This window comes from Rhipicephalus microplus, chromosome 4 (genome assembly GCF_043290135.1).
Source record: "Rhipicephalus microplus isolate Deutch F79 chromosome 4, USDA_Rmic, whole genome shotgun sequence".
NCBI classification, from domain to species: domain Eukaryota; kingdom Metazoa; phylum Arthropoda; class Arachnida; order Ixodida; family Ixodidae; genus Rhipicephalus; species Rhipicephalus microplus.
Genome location: NC_134703.1, coordinates 68,239,770 through 68,263,434, shown reverse-complemented (window position 1 = coordinate 68,263,434; position 23,665 = coordinate 68,239,770). Strand labels below are relative to the sequence as shown.

The 23,665-nt window shown below is 45.4% G+C and overlaps 2 protein-coding genes across 2 annotated transcripts in view; one reads left to right on the top strand and one right to left on the bottom strand.

Annotated features, from left to right (window-relative positions):
* The window catches only part of LOC119171412 (kunitz-type serine protease inhibitor PPTI-like), a 122,622-nt gene that overhangs the window by 34,087 nt on the left and 64,870 nt on the right, over positions 1-23,665 (bottom strand). The gene's annotated exons all lie outside the window — the stretch shown is intronic.
* Positions 17,397-23,665, top strand: part of LOC142813971 (uncharacterized) — a 70,638-nt gene continuing 64,369 nt past the window's right edge. Inside the window, exon 1 of the mRNA XM_075891936.1 lies at positions 17,397-17,667. Coding sequence (XP_075748051.1) covers positions 17,397-17,667 — 271 coding nt within the window. The remainder of the gene's footprint in view (positions 17,668-23,665) is intronic.

Sequence of the window (23,665 nt, the reverse complement as noted above, 5' to 3'; positions counted from 1 at the left end):
GCGTAAAAAGCAGAGAGAATTTCACTTCACAGACTGGGATAAGTTGAGGAAGATAAGGATAGAAAGGGAACAAGATGGCCACAGACAAGGCTTGGAGCAGTGGGTCAAACAGATTAAAGATGACATCAAATCCGTCTCCTCCACCATTACCACAGATTTTCCGGTCGAAAGAATGGATAGCCGGCTCGCTCATCTTCCTGAGGCAAAGCAAGCACTACTGAACCGTTGGAAGGGTCAGCGCCTGAACCGAAGACTGAGGAAGAAGATAGCTGAGGTAAACAGATCAGTCGAGGAACATTGTCGCGCACTAGCGAGGCAGCAATGGGACAAAATCTGCAACTTCGTCGATGGTCAGATGCGCAATGGCAAGACATGGAATATGTTAAAGCATCTCCTCAACGAAAACACCACCAAAACAAATCAAAAGCATGTTATCACTCGAATTTTGCATAAAGAGATAGGGCGCACTACAGAACAGCAAGTTTTCCAGCAGCTCGTGCATCATCATCATCAGCCTGACTACGTCCACTGCAGGACAAAGGCCTCTCCCATGTTCCGCCAGTTAACCCGGTCCTGTGCTTGCTGCTTCCAATTTATACCCGCAAACTTCTTAATCTCATCTGCCCACCTAACCTTCTGTCTCCCCCTAACCCGCTTCCCTTCTCTGGGAATCCAGTCAGTTACCCTTAATGACCAGCGGTTATCCTGTCTACGCGATACATGCCCTGCCCATGTCCATTTCTTCTTCTTGATTTCAGCTATGATATCCTTAACCCCCGTTTGTTCCCTAATCCACTCTGCTCTCTTCTTGTCTCTTAAGGTTACACCTACCATTTTTCTTTCCATTGCTCGCTGCGTCGTCCTCAATTTAAGCTGAACCCTCTTTGTAAGTCTCCAGGTTTCTGCTCCGTAGCTAAGTACCGGCAAGATACAGCTGTTATATACCTTCCTCTTGAGGGATAGTGGCAATCTACCTGTCATAATTTGAGAGTGCTTGCCGAATGTGCTCCACCCCATTCTTATTCTTCTAGTTACTTCAATCTCGTGGTTCGGCTCTGCGGTTATTACCTGCCCTAAGTAGACATAGTCTTTTACAACTTCAAGTGCACTATTACCTATCTCGAAGCGCTGCTCTTTGCCGAGGTTGTTGTACATTACTTTCGTTTTCTGCAGATTAATTTTAAGACCCACTTTTCTGCTCTCCTTGTCTAACTCCGTAATCATGAGTTGCAATTCGTCCCCCGAGTTACTCAGCAATGCAATGTCATCGGCGAAGCGCAGGTTACTAAGGTATTCTCCATTGACTCTTATCCCTAACTGTTCCCATTCTAGGCTTCTGAAAACCTCCTGTAAGCACGCGGTAAACAGCATTGGGGAAATTGTGTCCCCCTGCCTTACACCCTTCTTGATTGGTATTCTGTTGCTTTCTCTATGAAGCACTATGGTAGCAGATGATCCCCTGTAGATTTCTTCCAGAATGTTTATATATACTTCATCTACGCCCTGATTCCGCAGTGTTTGCATGACGGCTGATATTTCTACTGAATCAAACGCCTTCTCGTAATCTATGAAGGCTATGTATAGTGGCTGGTTATACTCTGAGCATTTCTCTATTACCTGATTGATAGTATGAATGTGGTCAACTGTTGAGTAGCCTGTTCGAAATCCTGCTTGTTCCTTTGGTTGATTGAATTCTAATGTTTTCTTTACTCTGTTAGCAATTACCTTTGTAAATAGCTTGTATACTACAGAGAGCAAGCTGATCGGCCTGTAATTCTTCAAGTCCTTGCTCGTGCATAAGTACCTCCCAATCAAAAGAGGATTGGCACCACCAAGTAGACAGTACCAGGGCACGCCAAATCCAGGTCTTGAGGGCGAATTTAACATCTAGGAGATCAGAAGAGCCTTGCATGATCTCAACGGCAGGTCGGCCCCTGGCCCGGACGGTATATCAAACAAGGCCCTGCGTAACCTTGATGACGATTCAATTGAAACCCTGAGAGATATGATCAATTCAGCATGGAAAGAAGGCAGGGTGCCAGAGCAGTGGAAGCTGGCCAGCACGATCCTTATTCCTAAGCCAGGAAAGCCCCCTAACTTGGACAACATGAGGCCAATATCCTTGACATCATGTATCGGCAAGGTCGCAGGACATGCCGTACTTCACAGGATAAACAAGTACTTGGAAGATAACAACATATATACACACAGTATGGTAGGATACAGGGCAGGGCTATCCACGCAAGATGCATTGAAGCTTATCAAACACCAGGTCATTGACAATGAAACCAGAGACGTGAGAGCCATTCTGTGCCTAGATCTAGAAAAAGCGTTTGACAACATCCCCCACTCATTCATACTCGAAGCAATTTCCAAGCTTGGTCTAGGGAGAGCCTTCTATGATTACGTATGGTCCTTTCTTACAGATCGGAAAGCCATGATGAAGATTGCAGATATCGAGACCGCAGCAATCGAACTAGAAGCAAGGGGCACGCCACAAGGGGCAGTGATTTCACCAATGCTGTTCAACATTGCCATGATTGGACTGTCAAAGAAATTATCGAGCATTGAAGGATTGAAGCACATCATCTACGCAGATGACATTACCATCTGGTGCACAGGTGGAAGCGAGGGGCAGATTGAGAGCGCTCTGCAAGAGGCGATTGACACCGTAGAAGACTACCTTCGCCCTTCCGGGCTCAAGTGCTCCTCGAGTAAGTCAGAACTTTTGCTTTATCGGACTGCACGCCGGGGACCGAAGCCCAGGGGGTGGAAGCCGTTAAACCAGATAGACATCCATCTCCGTACAAATCAAGGGGATGCCATCCAGAGGGTCGACTCCATCAAAGTCCTGGGAATGCTGATAGAGTCTACCGGCGCCAACAGCAAATCTATAGCCAAGTTAACTCGGAAAACAGACAGTGCGGTGCACCTCATACGCAGAGTGGCCAACAAAAGAAATGGGATCAAGGAAGACAACCTCATCAGGTTGGTGCATGCGTTTGTTCTAAGTCACTTCACATACGAGGCAGCAATGCACAACTGGTCAAGAGCAGAGTCCGAGACACTGAATGTGCTCCTCAGGAAAGTTATCAAGAAGGTCCTGGGCCTACCCATACATACCAGCACCGAGCGTCTGCTTGAGCTTGGCATACACAACACGCTCGAAGAAATAGCAGAAGCCCAAGAGAGAGCACAGTTTGCAAGGTTATCTACTACAAGGTCGGGGAGAATGATCCTGCAGGAGCTGGGCCAACACCCAATAGCAATCAGACGCAATTACAATGATATCCCTGACAACATAAGGGAGACTATCACGGTATCTCCTATACCGAGAAACATGCATCCAGAACACAACGTCGGAAAAAGAGTAGCGAGGGCCAGGACTATACTTCGTCAAGTCTCAAACGAGGAACGAGGGGTCGTATTTGTTGACGCGGCTTCCTACGCCAATTGGAAAGCGTTTGTGGCAGTGGTAGTCGATGGGGCTGGCCATGTCGTCAACTCATCGACGGTCAGGACGAAAGACCCAATCATTGCGGAACAAGTGGCCATCGCCTTAACACTCAAGATGGATAACATTGAAGTCGTCTACAGTGATTCCATGGCAGCACTACGGGCGTTCGCCAAGGGGACGGTCTGTGAACAAACGCTGAAAATACTGCAAGGCAAGAACATAACACATCATCTTCTGAGTTGGTTCCCAGCTCACCTTGGACAAATCAACGATTCCCCTCCCAATCTCAACGAAGCAGCACAGGAGGCGGCGCGAGAACTCTCCAACCGCGCCTCCCCGGGGATGCGTTCTACCGGTGAAGGGGATAACCGAGAAATTCTTACAACATATAACGAGCTCACTAAACATTTCTACCTGTCTAGAAGGATTTTCTCTCCACCTCACAAAAATCTAACCCGGCCCCAAGCACTTACATTAAGGCTTTTGCAAACGCGGATGTACCCTACTTTGACAATGTTACACATCATGTACCCTGACCTATACCCAAGTAATCTTTGTCCACATTGTGGGGAAATAGCTTCATTAGAACACATACTCTGGCAGTGCACCAAATTCGCTCATTTATCGCACATCACCTCTGCCAGATGGGAGGCGGCAATCCGCAGCTCGTCCTTGGCAGATCAGCTCTGGGCTGTCCACCAAGCCCGCGAGGCGGCTGAGGAGCTTGGCATCTCAGTCCCCACGTGGGAGCTGCCCGCAACACAGTGATCTGTGTTTTGGAGGACCAAATAAAAGTTTATCCAATCCAATCCAATCCAACCCTGGTCTGGGCCGCATGATAACCTTCATATCGTTTTTGGGCAGCGGCGCCGCGCGCGTTCGTCGTCGGCCCCTTTCATATGCTCTTCCGCGTCGCTCTTCTGCAAGCGTTTTAGCGCCGGAGCTCTTGCTCTCAGTTATGCCTCGAGCAACGCTGTCATCACTGGCTGCGCGTACTTGTTTCCTGGTGCGTTTTCGCTGTCACAATGACATTGCTACCTGCCACTGACCATTCTTGGCTTCGTCGTCGTGTTCCTCCGCAGAGTCTTTTTCCTCGTTCTCGGCGTCGCTAGTAGATTCCCCTTGTAGCTCCTCGTCAGGTGAAAGGAAATCTTCGTTGGCGTTCAGCGCAGAGCTCACTTGGGTTTCGATGTCTTGGTCATCCGTGTCCATAAGTGCCTGGGCTAGTTCCGGTCGTTGTCCGTTAGGGTTCGGGCAGGTGCAGCGCGACGCGTCGGCCGAGAGCTGGCTGCCAGGCCTCCGCGTTCCGCTTTGCCGCGAGGCTTAGCGTGGCGAGTTGGCGTGCTCTGCTGAAGGTCTTCACTTCTCAGAGGAAACCGGGATCGCTTGTCCAAAAAGGTGGTGTCAGCGTGTACCTGACGTCTTCCTGCACAATTACCGTAGTTTCACTGGTAGTAACATGATTTTAACTGCTGCTAGGCACGATGATTGATGGAGCCGATGTGAACGCTGGATGGATGGATGGATATGGCTATACCCTTTAGATCGGGCGGTGGCTAGCGCCACCAGGCCGTAATACCATAATAACGCGTGTGCACTCCTTGGCGCCACCTGGCGGTCTGTCTGGGCAACGCATCGATGCGAAATTCAGCAAGTTGCATTTTGCGCCGGTTGCCGTCGGGCCGTGCCGACGGACGCTGGTTGTGCCTGGTGTCAGAATATGAGTGCTCGCGTTTTGCTAACGTAGCATCGCTGTGCCCAGCGTGTGTGCGCGTTAACGCTACATTGGAGTATATTTGGCTCTTCATGATGCGTTTGCGGTCGTTTCACTTGCTTTACATATACCAAATTTGGTGTTACGTTACGCCAATGGATGACGAAACATATTACTGGTGCAAACATGACAATCCTGACACACGTGTCATGTAAGAACATGACAACATACCATGCTCATAGCGTGCTCGCGGCCGTTTCGCTAGCTCCACATATACTAAATTTTTTTCACGTGATGTGAATAGATGACGAAGATAAACGACACATCTAAACATGATGATCATGACACGGAATTCAAGTATGGTATCATTTACCTCCACCTCGTAACATTAGGCTGTTTTTAAAGTGTCATATCAACATTTCTTATTCGAGCTTCGCATATAATCGATTCCCACTGTACGTGGGATCTGCCAGGTGTTTCTTAAGTACGCATGGGATGGAAACTTTCTCTACCTCCCATGTAACGCGCTCTAGCGTGCTGATACGCTGCTGCATCGCCGCTTCTACCCCTGGCGACTGCTAGGTGTCCAGCTAGAAATAACTCACAAACAAAACACTCATTTTATGACTCCACTGGTGGTGTCGCCCAATAAAAAGAAAGGACACGAAATCGAGCGGAGGAGTTCAGCGAACTGGGAGCGCGGAGGTAAACACAGACACAGAGAAAAGAAGAGGCACACAGCACGAGCGCTCAACTAACAACTTGGGGTTGCAGGGTTGCAGTGGAACCTCTCCTTTCGCATTCTCAAGTAAGTGGAATGTGTTCGTGCCAACTTGCACGTCCGCTCCGGTGACACAGCTATTCATTATATTTAATTAAACATTTTCGGTTTGTTGTATAGTAGACAAAGTAAAGCTTAATTTTTCTAATCAGACGTTTCTTTCTAAAAAACAGAGACATACGCGCAGTGTCGAAGTGTCAATCTGCGAAAGCACCTTCAAATCAAAACTGAAATAGGCACATAATCAGCAAAGCTCGAATCCAGAATATCCGTAACAAAACAGCCACTTGGGCTAGTTGGCAATGGTTAATTGTGAATGCAAGATGTGGGGTGCAGTATGTAGCAGGGACTGGAGAAGAGAAGGACAACGCAGGCGCCTTTAGTGTGTTGTCCTCCTCTTCTCCAGCCCCTGTTACGTACTGCACCCCACTTCTTGCATTCGCCAGAATATCTGAACCAATGTGAAAAAACTTTAACAAACTCTGCGTACTTGACTAAGTCACCATCATTGCACCCCACCGTACTTGACTCAATCGCGTCTGTTATGTCGTCTCACACGTTTTAAAGACAATAGTCTCTTTTGGGGAGATTCGACCCCAAAATTTTGGTCTGTCTGTCTGTCTGTCTCTCTCTCTCTCTCTCTTTGTGTGTGTGTGTGTGTGTGTGTGTGTGTGTGTGTGTGTGTGTGTGTGTGTGTGTGCGTGTGTGTGTGTGTGTGTGTGTGTGTGTGTGTGTGTGTGTGTGCGTGTGTGTGTGTGTGTGTGTGTGTGAGTGTGTGTGTGTGTGTGTGTGTGTGTGTGTGAGTGTGTGTGAGTGTGTGTGTGTGTGTGTGTGTGTGTGTGTGTGTGTGTGTGTGTGTGTGTGTGTGTGTGTGTGTGTGTGTGTGTGTGTGTGTGTGTGTGTGTGTGTGTGTGTGTGTGTGTGTGTGTGTGTGTGTGTACATTTGTCTTTGTCCGCCCTAACGATACCCCAAACGACCAACCCCATCTGCAGCGCCCACCAATATTGCTCGTCTCAGCGTTCATAGTTGTGCGATTGTCAATTAAAAAGCAATTATTGCGCATATTTGAGGCACCATAACAGCACGTCTATATTGTGTATGCGTATCTTTATACTAGAGAAGGCACGCATAAGTATTTACAAGGACCGTAGCGTTTATCACGCTGCGCTGACAGTGCAACGCGATCCTCAAAAAGGTAAGTGTCTCCAACGCTTTTTTGAGACTACCCGGTGGTGGCACCTGCCCGTCGCTTTGCGTTCTACACCTTATCGCCTCCGAGACAGGCGCACATCTTTCTCCGTGGGCTCGCACACCTTCCTGCGTTTTCGAAGATTACTGCCAGATGGCGCTCGTGTCTAACGTGTCTCAGTGCGCTCGTTCACCTTCGCTCCACGGATCAAGACTCTCTAACACAGCGCTTACAGAATACAATTAACCCCATTTCTCGCGCATAACATCAAATAAACGTTTTGTTCACTCTCTCCACGCGCAAAACTGTTGTCTTTCGACGACATTTGCAGTGAAACATGCAGATATGGGCCAATTTTTTTTCTTAGAGAACTTGAGTACGAAAAAAGATAGAAGTTCAGGAGAAGATAGAGGCATGAAGCGATGGGAAATCGTTAACAGAGAATAACACTGGGGACAATGTTTCGGTGAGTTGGCTTGTTTTCGTCCGGGCAGCAGCATTGCATTGACAAAGAAAAGTCCACTTGTCGTAACGCTGGCTCCAGCGACATATCTTGCTGAACTATTTCTGAAAGTATTGAGTCCATTATTTGTATTTCAGGGACACTACTAGAACTAAATAACCAAAAAGTTTCACGATTTTCCATGAACAGGATGCAGCTTATCACTTATTCCCATATCAGTTGTTGAACTATACATGCCATGACTAAAAGGTGAGAAAACTGTGTAGTCGAACCAGCACGCACTGAAGCCTTTCATTAAATGAACTTTGCTAGCGGCAGGTACGCTTTCATCGTGACGAATAATATAGTGACAGTGCATCTATGTCAGTAGAGTAAGGCTTTCAAAGAACCGGGTTTACTAATTTACCTACTCATGTAAAAGAAATACCTGCTCAAATAATTGACCCAAATATACTTACACTTATCTGCGGTCATTTGAAAGCTTGAAAAATTTTCGCGGTACTGAAAATCCCTGGATTAACAGACTACAGAGCCACGCAAAACATGTGATGCTTCGAAACAGCCATTTCTTTCTAAGGCGTGGCTTACCTGCTCGACATGGCTGTACAGCGATTTCCGTGCACTGCACGCCCCACCGCGTGCCTTAACTTTACCGTATTCATGCTTGGCGAGTGAGATAACCGAGCTCGATTCAGCTTGTGATATCGCTAGCGAATGACAAGGGTGAGCGGGGGCAAGTGCTATGGACACAGGTCAATCAGTTTCGGCGCTTCGCCTGATTTGTAATGAACAAAATAAGAAACGGAAAATGAAGAAAAAGATGACTGACTGTTCAATCAAATTTTGTCATTTGTAAACACTCATTAAGTGGAATGGATGTGAACATCTTCATCAACCTGCCTTCCTTCACCGCCATGAGCGCGCATGTTCCTTAAAATAGAAACTGGCACTCAATTTACGGGGCCTGGCATATGTACTGTCAATAACTAAAGTTTGCGGGACACGAAATGTTCGATAAACCTAAATTTCCACTTTGTCTAGGAATGTAATTTCGATATAAATGTTCCATACTGCACTTGGCATTCCGACCTATACAGTCACCAGCTTAATTACAAGCATTAAGCACTCCTATGGCGGAAATTTGCATTTGTTGTGCATCTATCGTTCCACAAACTTTTGCGGTTGTTAGTGCATTCGACGTTTACGAAGAAAAACAAGATGACGCGCAATATCTCCCAGAGCCTCATCATTTGCGTTCCCACGTGGCGCAATGAGAAAGCCAAGGCAAGCGTTTTGAGTTTTCATGCACGAACTGCGTTGGCTCGCTGGACTTATGGCTGCGTTTGGGCTCCAACGGCACAGAAGTTCGGTTTTCTCATTGGAGCTCGTAGCACGGCGGAGCTTCTTTGTGACTGTGCTTTCGCCTGTCCTTTGTGCAGCATCGTCTGTAGCACCAGGGAGTAGAGTAATTTCATGCGGGGTAGTTCAATTGAACACAAATAGGCAACTTAAGCCATATAACAAGCGAAAAAAAATAAGCAGAAAAATTGACCACAGTTTGAGTGCATGTATTGTGGTGCACTTGAGTGTTCTATTTTGCTTTGACGGTTGTCGAAATTTGAACGATAAGGTGTGCTCAGCGTTTTGACTGGTCGCAAAATACGATGGCCAGTCTATGTTCATGTACAGTGTGTTACCAAGATAGAACAATGCACAGTACGAAAAGAAGCCATTGAATCCCTGTGCACACGCTGGAAACATACTCACAACGTGTAGACAATATTGCCCGATTGATTGATATTGCCCAATGTCTCCTTAACATTCTGACAAGTCTATTGGAAACATTGCTGCCACATCTCTCTTGCAGTATGGATTTCTCTACGCAGACCTCAGGAGGGTGTTAAAAAGTATGTAGAAGACGAGGAGTTGCGATATCAACATTTAGATCAGAGCAGTGTTCGCAATAAAGAAGAGGTGGATGGGTGGGATTCGCCATGGGCATGACGGCTCGTCCTTTCATCAACAGAGGGTATCAGCAGCATTCAGCCAATCATAAAAAAACATTGCAGCAATATAACAGCAACATAGTGCGCTACTAGGGAACCAGCATCACCTATAGCTAGAACCTACAGAATGCCTAGGAACAGCGTAAAAGCAACCAAATTAGTCTGCTGAATTGTCGTGTTCCACTGTTTGAAAACTTTTTGGCTTGGTACTTGAACTTCGCCTTTTTCAAGAGCCGCTTTTTGTCATAATCTGAGGTGTATCTACCTCGGAAATCGAAACGGTCTCCTTGCTGCCGCACATAGTCTAGCCGGCAACTTAGATGCTATGCTTACTGCGACAACAAGTGAGTGTAAAACGTGGTGCCGTAAAGAAATTAACAAAAGCAAAACATTTAAAGTGTACAGTAAGTCCTTCCACCGAAAGCTCTCCATGGTTGTTTTATTTGTATAATGAAGCAAGCTTTATTCACTTGAGCTAACTAACTATGAAAATCGGAGACGTAGAACGCCAGTTATTATTAAAAACCTCTGAAAGTTGAAAAATGAAAATAAGTACAATTTACTGGTACGTGCGCAGACAAGCGTTTCAGTTGTGTAGATTTCGTAGTTCTGCCAAGAAAAGTTGCCGCTAAGTGCAGTTGAGCTTCTCTTAAGTGTTACGCCAGTAAACAATACATAATCAAATAAACAACGTATTAAAGATACTTCCGAAACCACCTCGCCAAAGCGAGCGATGCTTGGTTGGCACGAAAATACGCCGAACTAAACACAAGCCCACAAAAAATGTATCCTGCATACACCCCCCACTATGGCACTCACCAAAAAAAAAATGAAGCCATCAGCAATTTAGTCCAGTGTCACATCAAGTGTAAACATCACGCCTACTTTGGTATATATAAAGTTAAAATTGTTCAAGAAAATTTATATGCAGCCTTTATTTGGACCAGTGAACGTAAAAACGGCGTTAAGTAGTAAGCAATAGCTCGAACAACGCAACGACCTGCTGTTTCTCGCCGGCCGCGAGTAATCCTAACAACATGGAGGTTAGTGTCCCGATTTTTTTTTTCTTTCAGTTTCTTAACTTCCTCATTATGAACGACATGGCACGTGAAAATGTGTCGGCATTGCCATTTTTATCGAGTGCCACACGTCGTTTCATGTGTGCATATGTAAAGCACGCTAGCCTTCAACGTGGCGTAAATGCAAACGGCGATTGCTTAATGGCAGCAGATATTGCATAAGGTGTGTACTTAAAAAAAACTACGTTTCGATTCGTGAGTACTCTAAATTTAGAAAAAAAATTCGATTGCTCAAAGGACGTTTAAATTTGAAGGAATTAGTTACAGACAAAACACAATCATCAAAACCAATGTTTTATACATTTGTCCTTCCTTATCGAATCAAAATCAGGCCAACCTAATTAGTGTACTGCCTGCAGCGACACCTTCGAAGAAAGATACCCCGTCGTGTCGCTAAGAACGGTGCCTCACGCTGACACGCGCCTGCTCTAAAAGAAGAAGACGATGCGTCCAGAGTCGTGGGTCCCTTTTGAGCAGCTGCAGTTTTCTCGATTACATAGCACCGGCCCCGAAAGTCAGGCCACGCACCTACCGCAGCAGGCCACGATCGGGACAACATCTCAGGAACCCGCGACATGTCTGTTCGAAGAGGCAGTGAAAAAATCCGCCATCGAAAAGAGCGAACACAAAGTGCCAGCCAGTAACAATGAGCGCCTCATCTTCTCATTCCTCTACTTGATCATCGTAGTGGTCGCTTTGTGCGTTGCCTTGGTCATCGTGTCTCAGCAGACGCCCCCGCCAGCTTCAACGTCGACCGCACTTGGGCTGTACGACGACGTTTTTGAACCGGCCAAGTTTCTAGCCTCTGCAGCCCAGCTGCGTCACCGCGAACGGAACAAAACTCGTCCGCTGACGTCACCCAAGCGGAGGATTCACAGCTACTAAAATGGCCTGTGTATACTTCGGCTCCCGAAGGAAAGCGTCCCCGTGACGCGGTGCCACGTTTGGCAAAGAGGTGAATGTCTCGTGCTTCTGCTGTGTTGCAGCTGCTGCTCTCCGAGGCGTTGAACATATACTTTACTACGCGAACGGAACTGAGAAACTGTGGCATCGTCACCCTCCGTTATTTGGGCCTTATAGTGACCAGCGATCATCGTGATTTACTGGCTCGTAAATATCAAGCCAACGACTTCTCGCGCCGCGTGATGGCGTGGGCGTCGAGGAACAAATACAGCCATTTGTACCTCCCACTGGCCGGTGCTGTTGACTATGTTCCCAACACTACGAGGCTCGTTACGAAAGCGCTGGCAGCCTCTAACGTTATTCTCAAGCACGTGGTGACAACGGCCGGTTATTTAGAAAATAATTCTGCAATTAGGAAAGTAAATCTCCGCGTTCATACGAGCCCACCATCTGAAATAGTGCTTGGTGGCCAAAGTGATATCGGGTTTTGTTCTTTCGCCAGACATACCCCGTATAGCCGTGGTGTAAAAGCACATCACGATCACAGAAAGAACAACAGTGGCGATATTTATTGGTCTGTGTGTAAATACTTGCGGTTTGTGTAGATTGCTCTGGTGCATTTGTCACTTCAGGGTGCGTGCGGCAATTTTTCACTAGGTAGAGGTGTCTTGATGCCAGACAGCACAGATAACTAGACAATACCTGAATGTAGAAGCTGCTTTGCAATTTTCTGCAGAGTGACACATTATCCCTTAACATGACAGACGCTTGATAAATTAAATGGTCTGGTTACACTGTGAAAATATGTTACACAACTAATGGTTTAATACTGATGTTTACGTTACGAGCACCCTTGGAGGCACCATTTCATTACACTCCTATTGTCACAAGTAGGGTGTTCGCAAATAAAGCGCCCTTGTAGTTACTACGCTACATCCTTATGTAACGGGTCTAAATGAACAAGGCTACTAGTATTATACATTTCCAGGCACGTTTTGCTACGTTAAGTGTACATGAAACGATCATGTTGACAGCAAGCCACTACAAACTTCGTGAGGGGATGGTAGGTGAATGACAGCAACTTTAGTAACCACAACACAATGCTCATAGCGTGCTCTAGCGACGAAGACGGAAGAAACAGAACTGGACTGGTGTTATTCCGATAAGATCAGAACTGTAATCATTTCATACGCGTTTCTGTCAGCTTTGTCGTTTGCACACTTTGTGCCAGAAGCCTAGCTAGAATTTTTTTTCTGTGGAATGAGGAGGCACCTCCTTTATTTCGGGGAAGGCACCCCCTTCAGATTGTAATTCTTCACTGTTTATACTGTGGTGAAAAAAATGGCCCCGAATCTGCATGTTGACTGCAATGTCGTCGAAAGACCATAGTCTTCCGTCTGGAGAGAGTGAACAAAACATTTATTTGATGTTCTGCGCAAGAAAATCAGTGAATGGTATTCTAGAGGCGCTGCGTTAGAGTTCCTCGAGCGTGTAACGGAGGAGAACGAGGGCATCAAGGCACGTTAGACACGAGCGCCATCTGGCAGTTATCTTCGAAAACGAAGGTGCGCATGGCCACGGAGAAAGATACGCGCCTGTCTCGGAGGTGATAAGGTGTAGAACGCAAAGTGATGGGCAGGGGCCACCACCGTGTAGTCTCAGCTTAGCGTTGGAGACACCTACCTTTCTGAGCATCGTGCTGCACTGTCAGCGCAGCGTGATAAACACTACGGTCTTTTTAATTACTTATGAGTGCCCTCTATTGTATAAAGACACATACAAAACATCGACGTGTTGTTAAGGCGCCTCAGATATGCGCAATATTTGCTTTTTAACTGACAATCGCACAACTGTGAACGCTGAAGCTTGAGCAATATTAGTGGGCGCGGCAGATAGGGTCAGCCATTTGATGCCATTTGAGGTATCGTTCAAGGCAGGCAGGCAGGCAGGCAGGCAGGCAGGCAGGCAGGCAGGCAGGCAGGCAGGCAGGCGTGTTGATAAACGCTACGGTCGGTAAACGCTACGGTGATAAACGCTACGGTGATAAACGCGGGCAGGCAGGCAGGCAGGCAGGCAGGCAGGCAGACAGATCAAAATTTTTCCGTCGAAGGTCCCCAAGAAAGACTATCGTCTTTAAAAAATACTTTGTTGGGGAAGAGGGGGGGGGGTGCGGGCCTGATGTGCCACTCTCTGGCTACACCCTGTAAAGAGCACTCGGGAGATGAACCAACCAAGCCAAATGAAAGTATCCTCTTGCAACACAGCAGGGTGCGACCAACTTTTTTTCCCTGTGGTGCGAACACTGCACCACAACTGAACATACACCAGAAGCCTCCCTCAAGAATATGCCGAAAAATTGGGTTACCCTTACGCTTCACCTTTAAGAGTTGAACGTGATCGCGATATTCCGGCCCTAAACACTTAGTGCATAATTTTTATGTAATGTCACTCCAGAAGTAGAAATTGTGGATTACTACACTGTAACTGATGAAGTCGAAAGTGGCTTGTGTCAGTGAGCATATGACGGAATTCAGTTTAAAGGGTAGCATGCTTTAAGCCACAAGCAATTATGCGGGTGATATGTCTCCGAACTTTCAGTGCACCCGTTACGTGGTCTCAAAGGAATACGCGCAGTAACGTGTGGGTCTTTTGAAATGGGTGCCTGTCTTTAAACCACGAAATCACATGTTCTTACACACGATGGCAATGTACGCTCCAACCACGCAATATTACTGCGATATTACATGTAGCATTTTGAGTTATTTGTACAAGACGCATGCGTTTGGAAAGCATAGAAGCTATTTTTATTGCATTTACAAGATGAGAAAGTTATTTTAACACTATTTTCAAGTGAACTGTACTCTTTGCGTTATACTATTATTGCATTTTGCTTCCCCTCCATCTTAAAACTACGTTAATGAACGTTTTATTAGGTTTCTTACCACATATCCATTGTGCTCTTTATTTGTTGTGTGTCATATATAAAAGATTGTCACATTCATGGACATTCGCAAGCTCTCTTCGTCATCTTCTTCACATTAGTCCTCACCTTTATCCTCTGCTTCGCTTCCAGAATGCGTGCGCCAATTTGTCCGGTGTAGGACTCAATTTTAAGAATAAATTCCTTTCTTTATTTAAATAGTTATACGCATTAGATCAATCGCCACAAAACGTGTCCTGCTTTTGCGTGGAAGTTCTACCATCAAGAGTTGCCCTTGAGGAAAATCTTCACGCAATGCTAGTTGCCCAAAAGATATAATCAGGCAATATTCGTATGGTCACACCCTGCCTTCATAGGGTCAGAAGGTCGCCACCAGGAATGGTGAAATCCACATTATTAATTACGCCAATCACCGTGTGATTGTTTAGTGGAATGTATAGGCCTATACCTTGATACCATCGTGCTATGCGACCCTGGTCAGAGCCAGCTGGGTGCATAACGTCCATGGCCACGCATTCTTGTGGGGATTGACTTGTACATCCTTAATGTCGTTTGGCACCAGAGACTTGAGCTTTCTTAAGATGAGCTGTCAATTTAGGAACCTTAGGTTTTCCGATGGCGTAAAGGGAAAAAAAATAAGGTGGCGTATAGTTTGTTGGAGTCGCGTTTGGGCTTCATAGTTCATAGTGGTGGAAGGTGGTGAGGTACACCGAAGCCTTCGTTTTAGTTTAAGGCTGTGAACAAGTCGCAATTATCACTGTTCACGAAATACAGTTTGGTGGACTTGCTGTCGGCGTTGCTGAGCTCACTGTTCCGTTTCCCAGGGGGAACCCGTCGACGGCAACGGAATGCCTAGAGGGTGCGCAGGCAAGTCTACCTTTAACGTAGCCAAACAAAATGCCGATGGCTACGCGAGGAACATAAAAAAAATCAACAAAAACTGTAATCCGATATGAACAAAAATTATCTAAACGAAGCAAATTATCTGCAAACAAAACTATCTGTAAAGGGCTTCCGCTCAGAATTTCATACATGCAATTCAGTCGAGGCGCACACTCCAATAGCTGCCTCATTTGTGCTCTTGTCCTCCACCTTGGTGGAACAGGGACTACTCGGCTGCGCTGCTCATCTCAAAGTCCCGGGTTCGACCCTGGTGGAGGCGACATGGTGGAGGCCCGTCTACTGTGCGATGTCAGCCCTCGTTAAAAAACACCAGATGAACTAAATTCCGTAGCCTTCCACTACGGCGTCTCTCATAATGACATTTTGGTTTCGGGACGTAAAACCTCATATATTATTACTATTATAAATTTGTGCTTGAATTTCGAGATATTTATTGCGAAGGAAGTCGCAATGTGCAGCCTGAAAAGTGGTACCGAAGCAGATGAACTTTACAAAGTACCCTAGATTTTTTTCAGGCACACGCAATCCAGGTTCGAACAATCCAGCATTGCGTAACGCACCTTTAAACTTTTTTTCCAGTGATAATAAACTGATAATAGCGCACAACCCCACTCTTTTAACTTCTCAGTTTATGTGAAAACGAAACCACATAAAAAAACAAGTTGTATTAACGAGCCCCAATTTGAAGCGAAAGCATATTCTCACTCGAAATGTAAATCACATACTTGCGACCCACACAGAGATTTCAAGACCTGCGCATCAAGTATCCTCCTTGAGTCTGAGGTTATCGAGGGAAAGGAAAGTAAAAACGCGAAATCGATTGCGCAAAACAAAAGACAGAACAAGAGGGGGGGTAAAGGCTGCTAAAACAAAGACGTCTCGCTGTCGTTTCATTTTTCGCTGCTCACTGCCGAGTCCGCGCAGCATCGCAGCAGCTGTCTTAATCTGCAATTCACGAAACACATTATTCTAATGCGTAGCTTTCGAGAGTAAATGCTATAGTGGTCGCGCTGAAAATCTTCATTCTCAACATACGAGGCTCTCGTTCACGTGTGCTGCTCGTGCGAATGTCGGGGGGGGGGGGGCATATTCACTTCCTCCTTACAGTGGTGGTGAGCTTAGAAGAGAGCAGAAATACGGCAACGCACTACCGGTGTAGTTGTGGGTACAGAGGCAAAAGCGGGCTGTTTCCCAAATAACCCCCAAACGATCCGTCCCGCCCCCATCACACCCCGAGTGCGGCACATGCCTGGCGGCCCGTCGACAGCGGCAAGTGCCCCCTTCTCGGAATATCTTAATTCTGAACTCGACCGAACCTTTTATGCTGCTCCTCGGGCTTTTCGCGCCGCTCTGGGCAATATACATATCATTAAAGAAACGCGAGCACACACCCCCACCTTTCCCTCACTTCCCAACTGCGAGAGCGCGGGGCTTCGTTGTGGCTGTCTGTCGCCTGAGCCTCAGACGACGCCCCGCAATTTCACGGCGCAAAGTAGCAGACCCGGCGCGCCAGTTCAGGGGGGAGGGGGCTGGTGATTTCCTCGCCGCACGCGATTCGGATGGTGAGGAGCGCGAGAACGGTGCGAACCCCGAGCAGCCAATGAGAACGTGCGCCGGCCACCCAGAAGTGATACAAAGCTCCAAAATGATCACGTGGGTTCCGGTGCCATCCAATGGGAGGCGCCGCTCGTACTCACAGCCGCCTTCTCCGTTCAGCGTTTTCGCTCTGTTTGCTCTTCTTTGCACAATTTTGTTGCTCTTTACCGCATCTTTTAGCGGCCCCGCCGCTCCCGCGCTGCCGTCGCTGGTTCAATCGCGGCAACGTCGATCTAATTTGAACGGGTGTTCGTAATAAGCGACGAGAGGAAGCGTAATAAGTGGCGAAAACCTTTGACCGAGCTGAAAAAGGTGGGCACGGCTGTGCGTACAGATGAGTCGCGTTGTTGGAACGGGGACGGAATGAAGCAGGGTGACTCGGAGGCCACTGAGGAGTCCGGGACCTTGGAGGCCAAGACATCGTCCGGTGGTAGACCGTCGGCATTCACACCAGTTCCCGGTGCTTCAGAGAAACCCTGTTCACCGGTCGAGGCCTCACCTGCTCAGGCGCCCGTCATGGGACCCCAGCTGTTTCGGCCCTTCCTGCCAGCCATGTTTCCGGCTCTGGAGCCAGCGCTCTTCTGTCGAAGTCTGACGGATTTCGCCTTGAATCCAGCCGCCTTGCCGATGTTCTGTGAGTTTAACAAGCAGGCTAGTCAATGTCTGCCTATACATTTGCCACGTTTATAATTTCGAAGAGCTTCGGCGGACAAACGCTACGTTACGGGTGTTAACCATCGAAAAACTCAGATCATGGAGCCGGTCAAGCTCAGCGTGAAGTCGTTCACGTTGTTAATCTCGAATTGCCACAGTTCACTGATGTCTCAACTCTGTCTTTAAATAAAACTGAATGTATAAACTATCAGAAGTGTCTTTATACGTACATATTCATTTTTATAGGTCTGTTGAATATCTTGACTGCTTCGAAAAAGTTCGAGACGGTGTCGTTGCAATTAGGACAAAAGTAAGGTTCACGTTGTAGTGACAACACCGCAATGGAAGCAACTAGTATCTCGTCAAGTTAAACGTTATATAATATACTTGTAAAAAGTATGCCAGTGAACTGTGTTTGTTTGGTGACAAAGCAGTCGTGGTATTAAATATCGATGAACTCCACGCGGTGCAACAGCGTCCTGCTTGGTAGCTTCTCTGCACACTGTGTGTTTTAACGGCGAAGCCTTCTTTACACACGTGATGCAGAGAAGCAACAGGTAGCGAAGTCCACATTAAGTCTGAAGCTAATGATTTGAAGTGTCAAAAAAAAAAGAAACAATCTGAAACAAATAAGCATAAAGAGTACAATCTAGGAAAAATTTAAAGGACAGTTGACTGTGGCATACAAGTTTGAAATTCAGGTGGGCTCATTGATATTGCTGAATTGCGTGGTGCGTATTACTTAAAATAGTTAGTTTTTTTTTCTTTTTGCGAATGAGAAAATGAAATAATCCAGATACACAAAAAACATTGTTAAACGCTTATTGAAAACTTTTATATTTTTGCTGTTGTAAGACCGCTTATAGGCATAGAAACGCATTTTTAATAATAAAAGAAAATGAAACAGTTTCTAGAAGAGTCTATAAATGCTTATATTTAGGTGATATTTTACTCACGGTCCATGTATAATGAAAACTACTGCGACCTCTTGAGCCTTACACCTACGATTATTGTCGGTAATATTTCTAAGATATGTGCTCGATAAGCATTAAAATATTTTTAGCGAAAATTTGCAAGCCATGTGAGCAGTGCAAGTCATCATCATAATAATCGCGATTTGCGTATGGTCTTAATTTCTGACACTTTAATTCTTTAGATGTTCTCTTTACAAAATCTGGCTATGAGTAATTTCGCAGTGGTAAGTGAACAGTGCTAATACAAAAGTCTGATGCACGTATTCGTTTTTCAAAACGGCATCCTAACTAAAGATTGCGCTTTGCTTTTAGAAACAGCTTTGGTAGAATTAGTTTATACACGAATAAGCCCTCAGCGGAATTCTCTGTAGTAGCGACGAGTGGACGCGCATATGCGCTTTCCTCTTAAGATAAAGCAAGGATAAAACATTAAAGTTGTCAAAACTTTCATGGTCTTTTACCGGGGAAAATTCACTGCTTATTTATACGAATAAAGATTTTAACGCAGTTTTAAGGCTCGGATAATAATAAAGTGGTTGCTGAGGAGACTGGAATTGCGATAAATAAGATAAAGTGATAAGTTATAACAATACATGGTGGTATGCTCTGTTTTCGAGAATAAAGTTTACACCAACTCTAGACAAGTGTTATACTAAAGCGTTGAGCTGCGATCTCATGTAATATACCACAAAAAGATTTGAGCGCTGAAACATTATCCAGGAAACATACAAATAAGTTTAGTTATATAATAATAATAGAGCGTGAAAGAGCTCGGTTCGCAGAAATTCTGGCGTTGGCGTTGGTGTCGGCGTAGTCGGTTGTGAACGAAACATTATCACCTAGTTCGTGATTAAAATATCTAAAAAATGCAAATGAAATGTTATCTAGTTCGAAAAGATTTCGCGAGCTCAAGGTTTAGAGCACGCTACCCATTTCATGGAATGCTGCTATATACGAAAGCTTCACTGACGCAAGCCACTTCCAACTTTATCAATTACATTGTAGTAATCCGCAAATTAAACTTCTCGAGTAACGTTACGCTATAAATGTATGCACTAAGTGGTTGAAGTACGTACTAGAGACAGGATATCGCTGTCGCCTTCAACCCTTTAAGGCGAAGCTTAAGGATCGCCCAATTTTTGTCAAATAAATATTTCTCTGTACTCGTCGTCTCGCGCATTTGAGTTATTGCATTCCACACCGGTCAAATCGGCTGCAACTGGAGCACGCGTACAGGGCGCACGTGTTTGGGTAGCAAAGCCAAAGATGACGAAGAGGAGAAAGATGGCGCACGTTGGCCGAATAGTTCCGTTGCGCGCGTTAGACGAAGTTGTGTCGGGTGGTTGCTAGGCAACGCGCAGTTGTGTCATCTCTTGGTATAGTTTTTCACACACCTTAAAGCCCAACATAGAGTGTTAAAACATGCACATAAATAAACTAATGATAAGTGTTATAAATATACCAACAAATTATTCTTATTAGAAATTTTCGCCTCTACTGAAAGCTCATCTCTATCACAACGGTGCGCTTTCCCTCTTCAAGAAGGCTGATATTTTGTCTGAAAATTGTACAGACGGGTTTATCATGCACCCAAAGAGAAGCCACAAAAATATTGAGGTTATTCATGATCAGCGTGAAAGTGATGAATATCTATACAATAAAGACAACGAGCACAAGCGCTGTCCTTCTTCTTTTGGAACACACTTTTAAGAAACATCATCATCCTTTATTTCAAGTTTTGTTAGTACATGAAAATACAGGACATCAGTTAAGTCATCTCTGTTCTTGAAGTTTATTAACCGAATTGCCGAAGATGGCATCGAACCGAGCCCATCACAAAGTCTATGGTTGTTATTTCTTTAGCCCCAACCAAAGGAAGGTTCGTTACAAGTTCCAGGTTCTCATAAAATTGAATTGGTATTCTGCAGAACAAGAGAATGAACTACATTTTACTTTAATTTTATGTTCCACGTTCCTGTAATTTTAAAACATCCTGAGACTTTCTTGACAAAACTTTGTATCCACTAGTCTGTCAGGCAATGCAAATCATTGTAAAGAAGTAAACTTATAAAACAAAAATTTTATGGGCGTGCTATAGTTCGTTGATCTTAAGACATTTCAGTCGTTCATTAAATTTCTACAGCAATTTTTATTATCGCGGTTTTTACATACAAAAACGACAACATGATCCGACTACCTGGTGTTCCTTGACGCGCACTGAAATCGCACAACCAGTGGACCACCATCATTTAACCTCTGTCGAAATGCGACCGCTGTGGCCGAGATCAAACGCGTGGCCTCCTGGCCAGCAGCCGAACACCATATCTACTGAACCACAGCGGCAGACCACCAACGCTATCGGTCGTCTATCTTCGAGGCGTGTTAGTATGAACTGAAAATGTTGAGTGGAGTAATCTACGAACAACTGCTTTTAAAGAAGTGTCTGATAACAGCTGCGCTGCGACCGCCCTTTGGTAGTTTGTGGATGTCCATTATGTGAGGAATAATGCTTGTGCAGTCAACAGGCAGTCAACATTTAGCAAAACCCATGAATGAAGCCTCTTTTAAAATTACATGGAGTACTTCCGTGTGCTTCAACACTTAAAATCCCACAAAGACCTGCGTGTGCGTCAGACTTGTATTCCTTAAAGACTGTAAGCATAATCCAGTTCAAGCAAAACAACCTTTTCAGCATACTACTTAAGCTAAGTGCAAATTCTATGGTTACTTTACAATCGATAACAACTAGGAAGACTCTATTGTTTCCTGATCAATCTACACTCCTGAATTTAACTTCATCGTTCGAGGTAGGAAGCTAGGTATTCCAACAAAAGAACGAGAATTCGTCAGCTCCCTATTCTGTTACAATGTAGCATGAACTTCTATTGTATGATAGAATTAAACTTACTTCCATAATATTTACGAGCGTGTAAGACGATGTGAGAATGAAGCATGCCGTAATGGGAGGCTTCGGAATACAAGTGACACTTTGAACACCTTTGCGTATGGCAAAAACGAAAGAAAAGAATGCACATGGGAAAGCGCAGCCTAACAACTGATTTACTTTTGAAGAAAAAAAAAACATTGGCACAAGTCCCCAACATGATCTGCATGATCTCGAACACATCATTAATACATATAGCAATCACTTCTGACCTCAATGCTACCGATCACCACATGCCCAACAATTCACAGAATGAATCAGAGGTACATCCATACCATGCTGCAAGAATACTTCCATATCAAACAACTGAAAAAAAAACGTCGCTACATATATTATGTCAGGAGTGAAATTTCTTTATCTAATAAGACAATTAAAGGATGGCTGACACGCTTTTATTTTACTTCAAACAATTCAATGGGCTTCCACAATTTCGCTCGTGGTTTTGACTTTGGTGTTTGAAAATGTCCGCGCTACTAGGGTGATGTCTGCACCCACATTCCTGACAATGCATGGTCAACTGCGGCTGGACATCATCATCATCAGTAGCAGCAGCAGCCTGACTACACCCACTGCAGGGCAAATGCTTCTCCCATGATCCGCCCATCAATCCAGTCTTGTTCTTTCTTCTGCCACGTTACACCTGCGAAATTCACAATTTCATCAGCCCACTTAGTAATCTGTCTCTCCCTCGTGCTTGTGCCTTCTGTGGGAATCCAGTCAGTCACCCTTAATGACCACTGGTTATCATGCCGGCGCTCTACGTGCCCGGCTCATTTTCATTTCTTCTTGATTTTAACTATGATATCCTTAGTCCGGATTTTTTTCCCTGACCCATTCCGCTCTTTTCTTGTCTCTTGAGGTTACACTTATCATTTTCCTTTCCATTGCTCGCTGTGTCGTCCTCAATTGAAGCTGAACCCTCTTTGTAAGCATCCAGGTTTCTGCTCCGTAGGTACGTTTCTGCGAAGAATGACAAAGTATAGCATCGCGAATGCCAGCCTACTAAACCAAAATTATGCATATTTATGGAGTAGTGGGTTCTATGCTAGTATGCTTGTAGCAATTACCCTAAGAGTTCTTAGAAATAGCTGTAAAAGGCCGCTTTTCCAGCTTTTGCTGTGACTGGCGATTTCTTTGTGGTGTTTTCTTCTGAATTGTTGGTAGATGTGCCTTCAATGTATTCCGTTGTTTTGGACGTGCTTATCTGAGGCATTGTGATCACACGTTATCGCCATATGCGGAATGATGTGTTCTTTGACGAGATCGCGCAGATCTTGTTGGGTACGAAAGCATTTTCTGTGTAAAAAAACTGGCCCCGTATCAGCATGTTACACCGCAAATGTCGTCGAAAGACTCTTGCGTCTGGAAAGAGTGAACAAAACGTTTATTTGATGTCCTGCGCAAGAAAATCGGTTAATGGTATTGTGAAGGCGCTGCGTTAGAGTGCCTCGAGCGTGCAGCGGAGGCAAAGGAGCGCATCAAGCCACGTCACACGTGAGACATGAGCGCCATCTGGCAGTTATCCTGGAAAACGGGGCACACACCGTGCGTGCCCGTCTGTGCGGTAATAAGGTGTAGAACCAGGGTAGGTTCCACCACCGTGTCGTCTTATCAAAGCGTTGGAAACACTTGCCGTTTCGTGCAAGCGTTGCATGGCCATGGCGCAGCGTTATAAAGGCTACGATCCTTAAAGTTACTTACGTATGTCTTCTATAGTAAAAATACACATGCATAATATTGACGTGTTGTCACAGTACTTCAGATATGCGCAATAATTAATTTCTAATTGACGATCCCACAAGTATGAACGCTGAACCTTGAGAAATATTAGTGGGCGCTGCGGATAGGGTCGGCCGTGTGGAGCATCTTTTGGTCACTTGGTGTCGTTTAGGATACCGTTAAGGGCGGACAAACAGAGAAGTGGACAGACAGACAGACAGACAGACAGACAGACAGACAGACAGACAGACAGACAGACAGACAGACAGACAGACAGACAGACAGACAGACCAAAAGTCTTTAAAAATAAACCAGTTGTTAGATTGCGCTTGTCCTCCGGT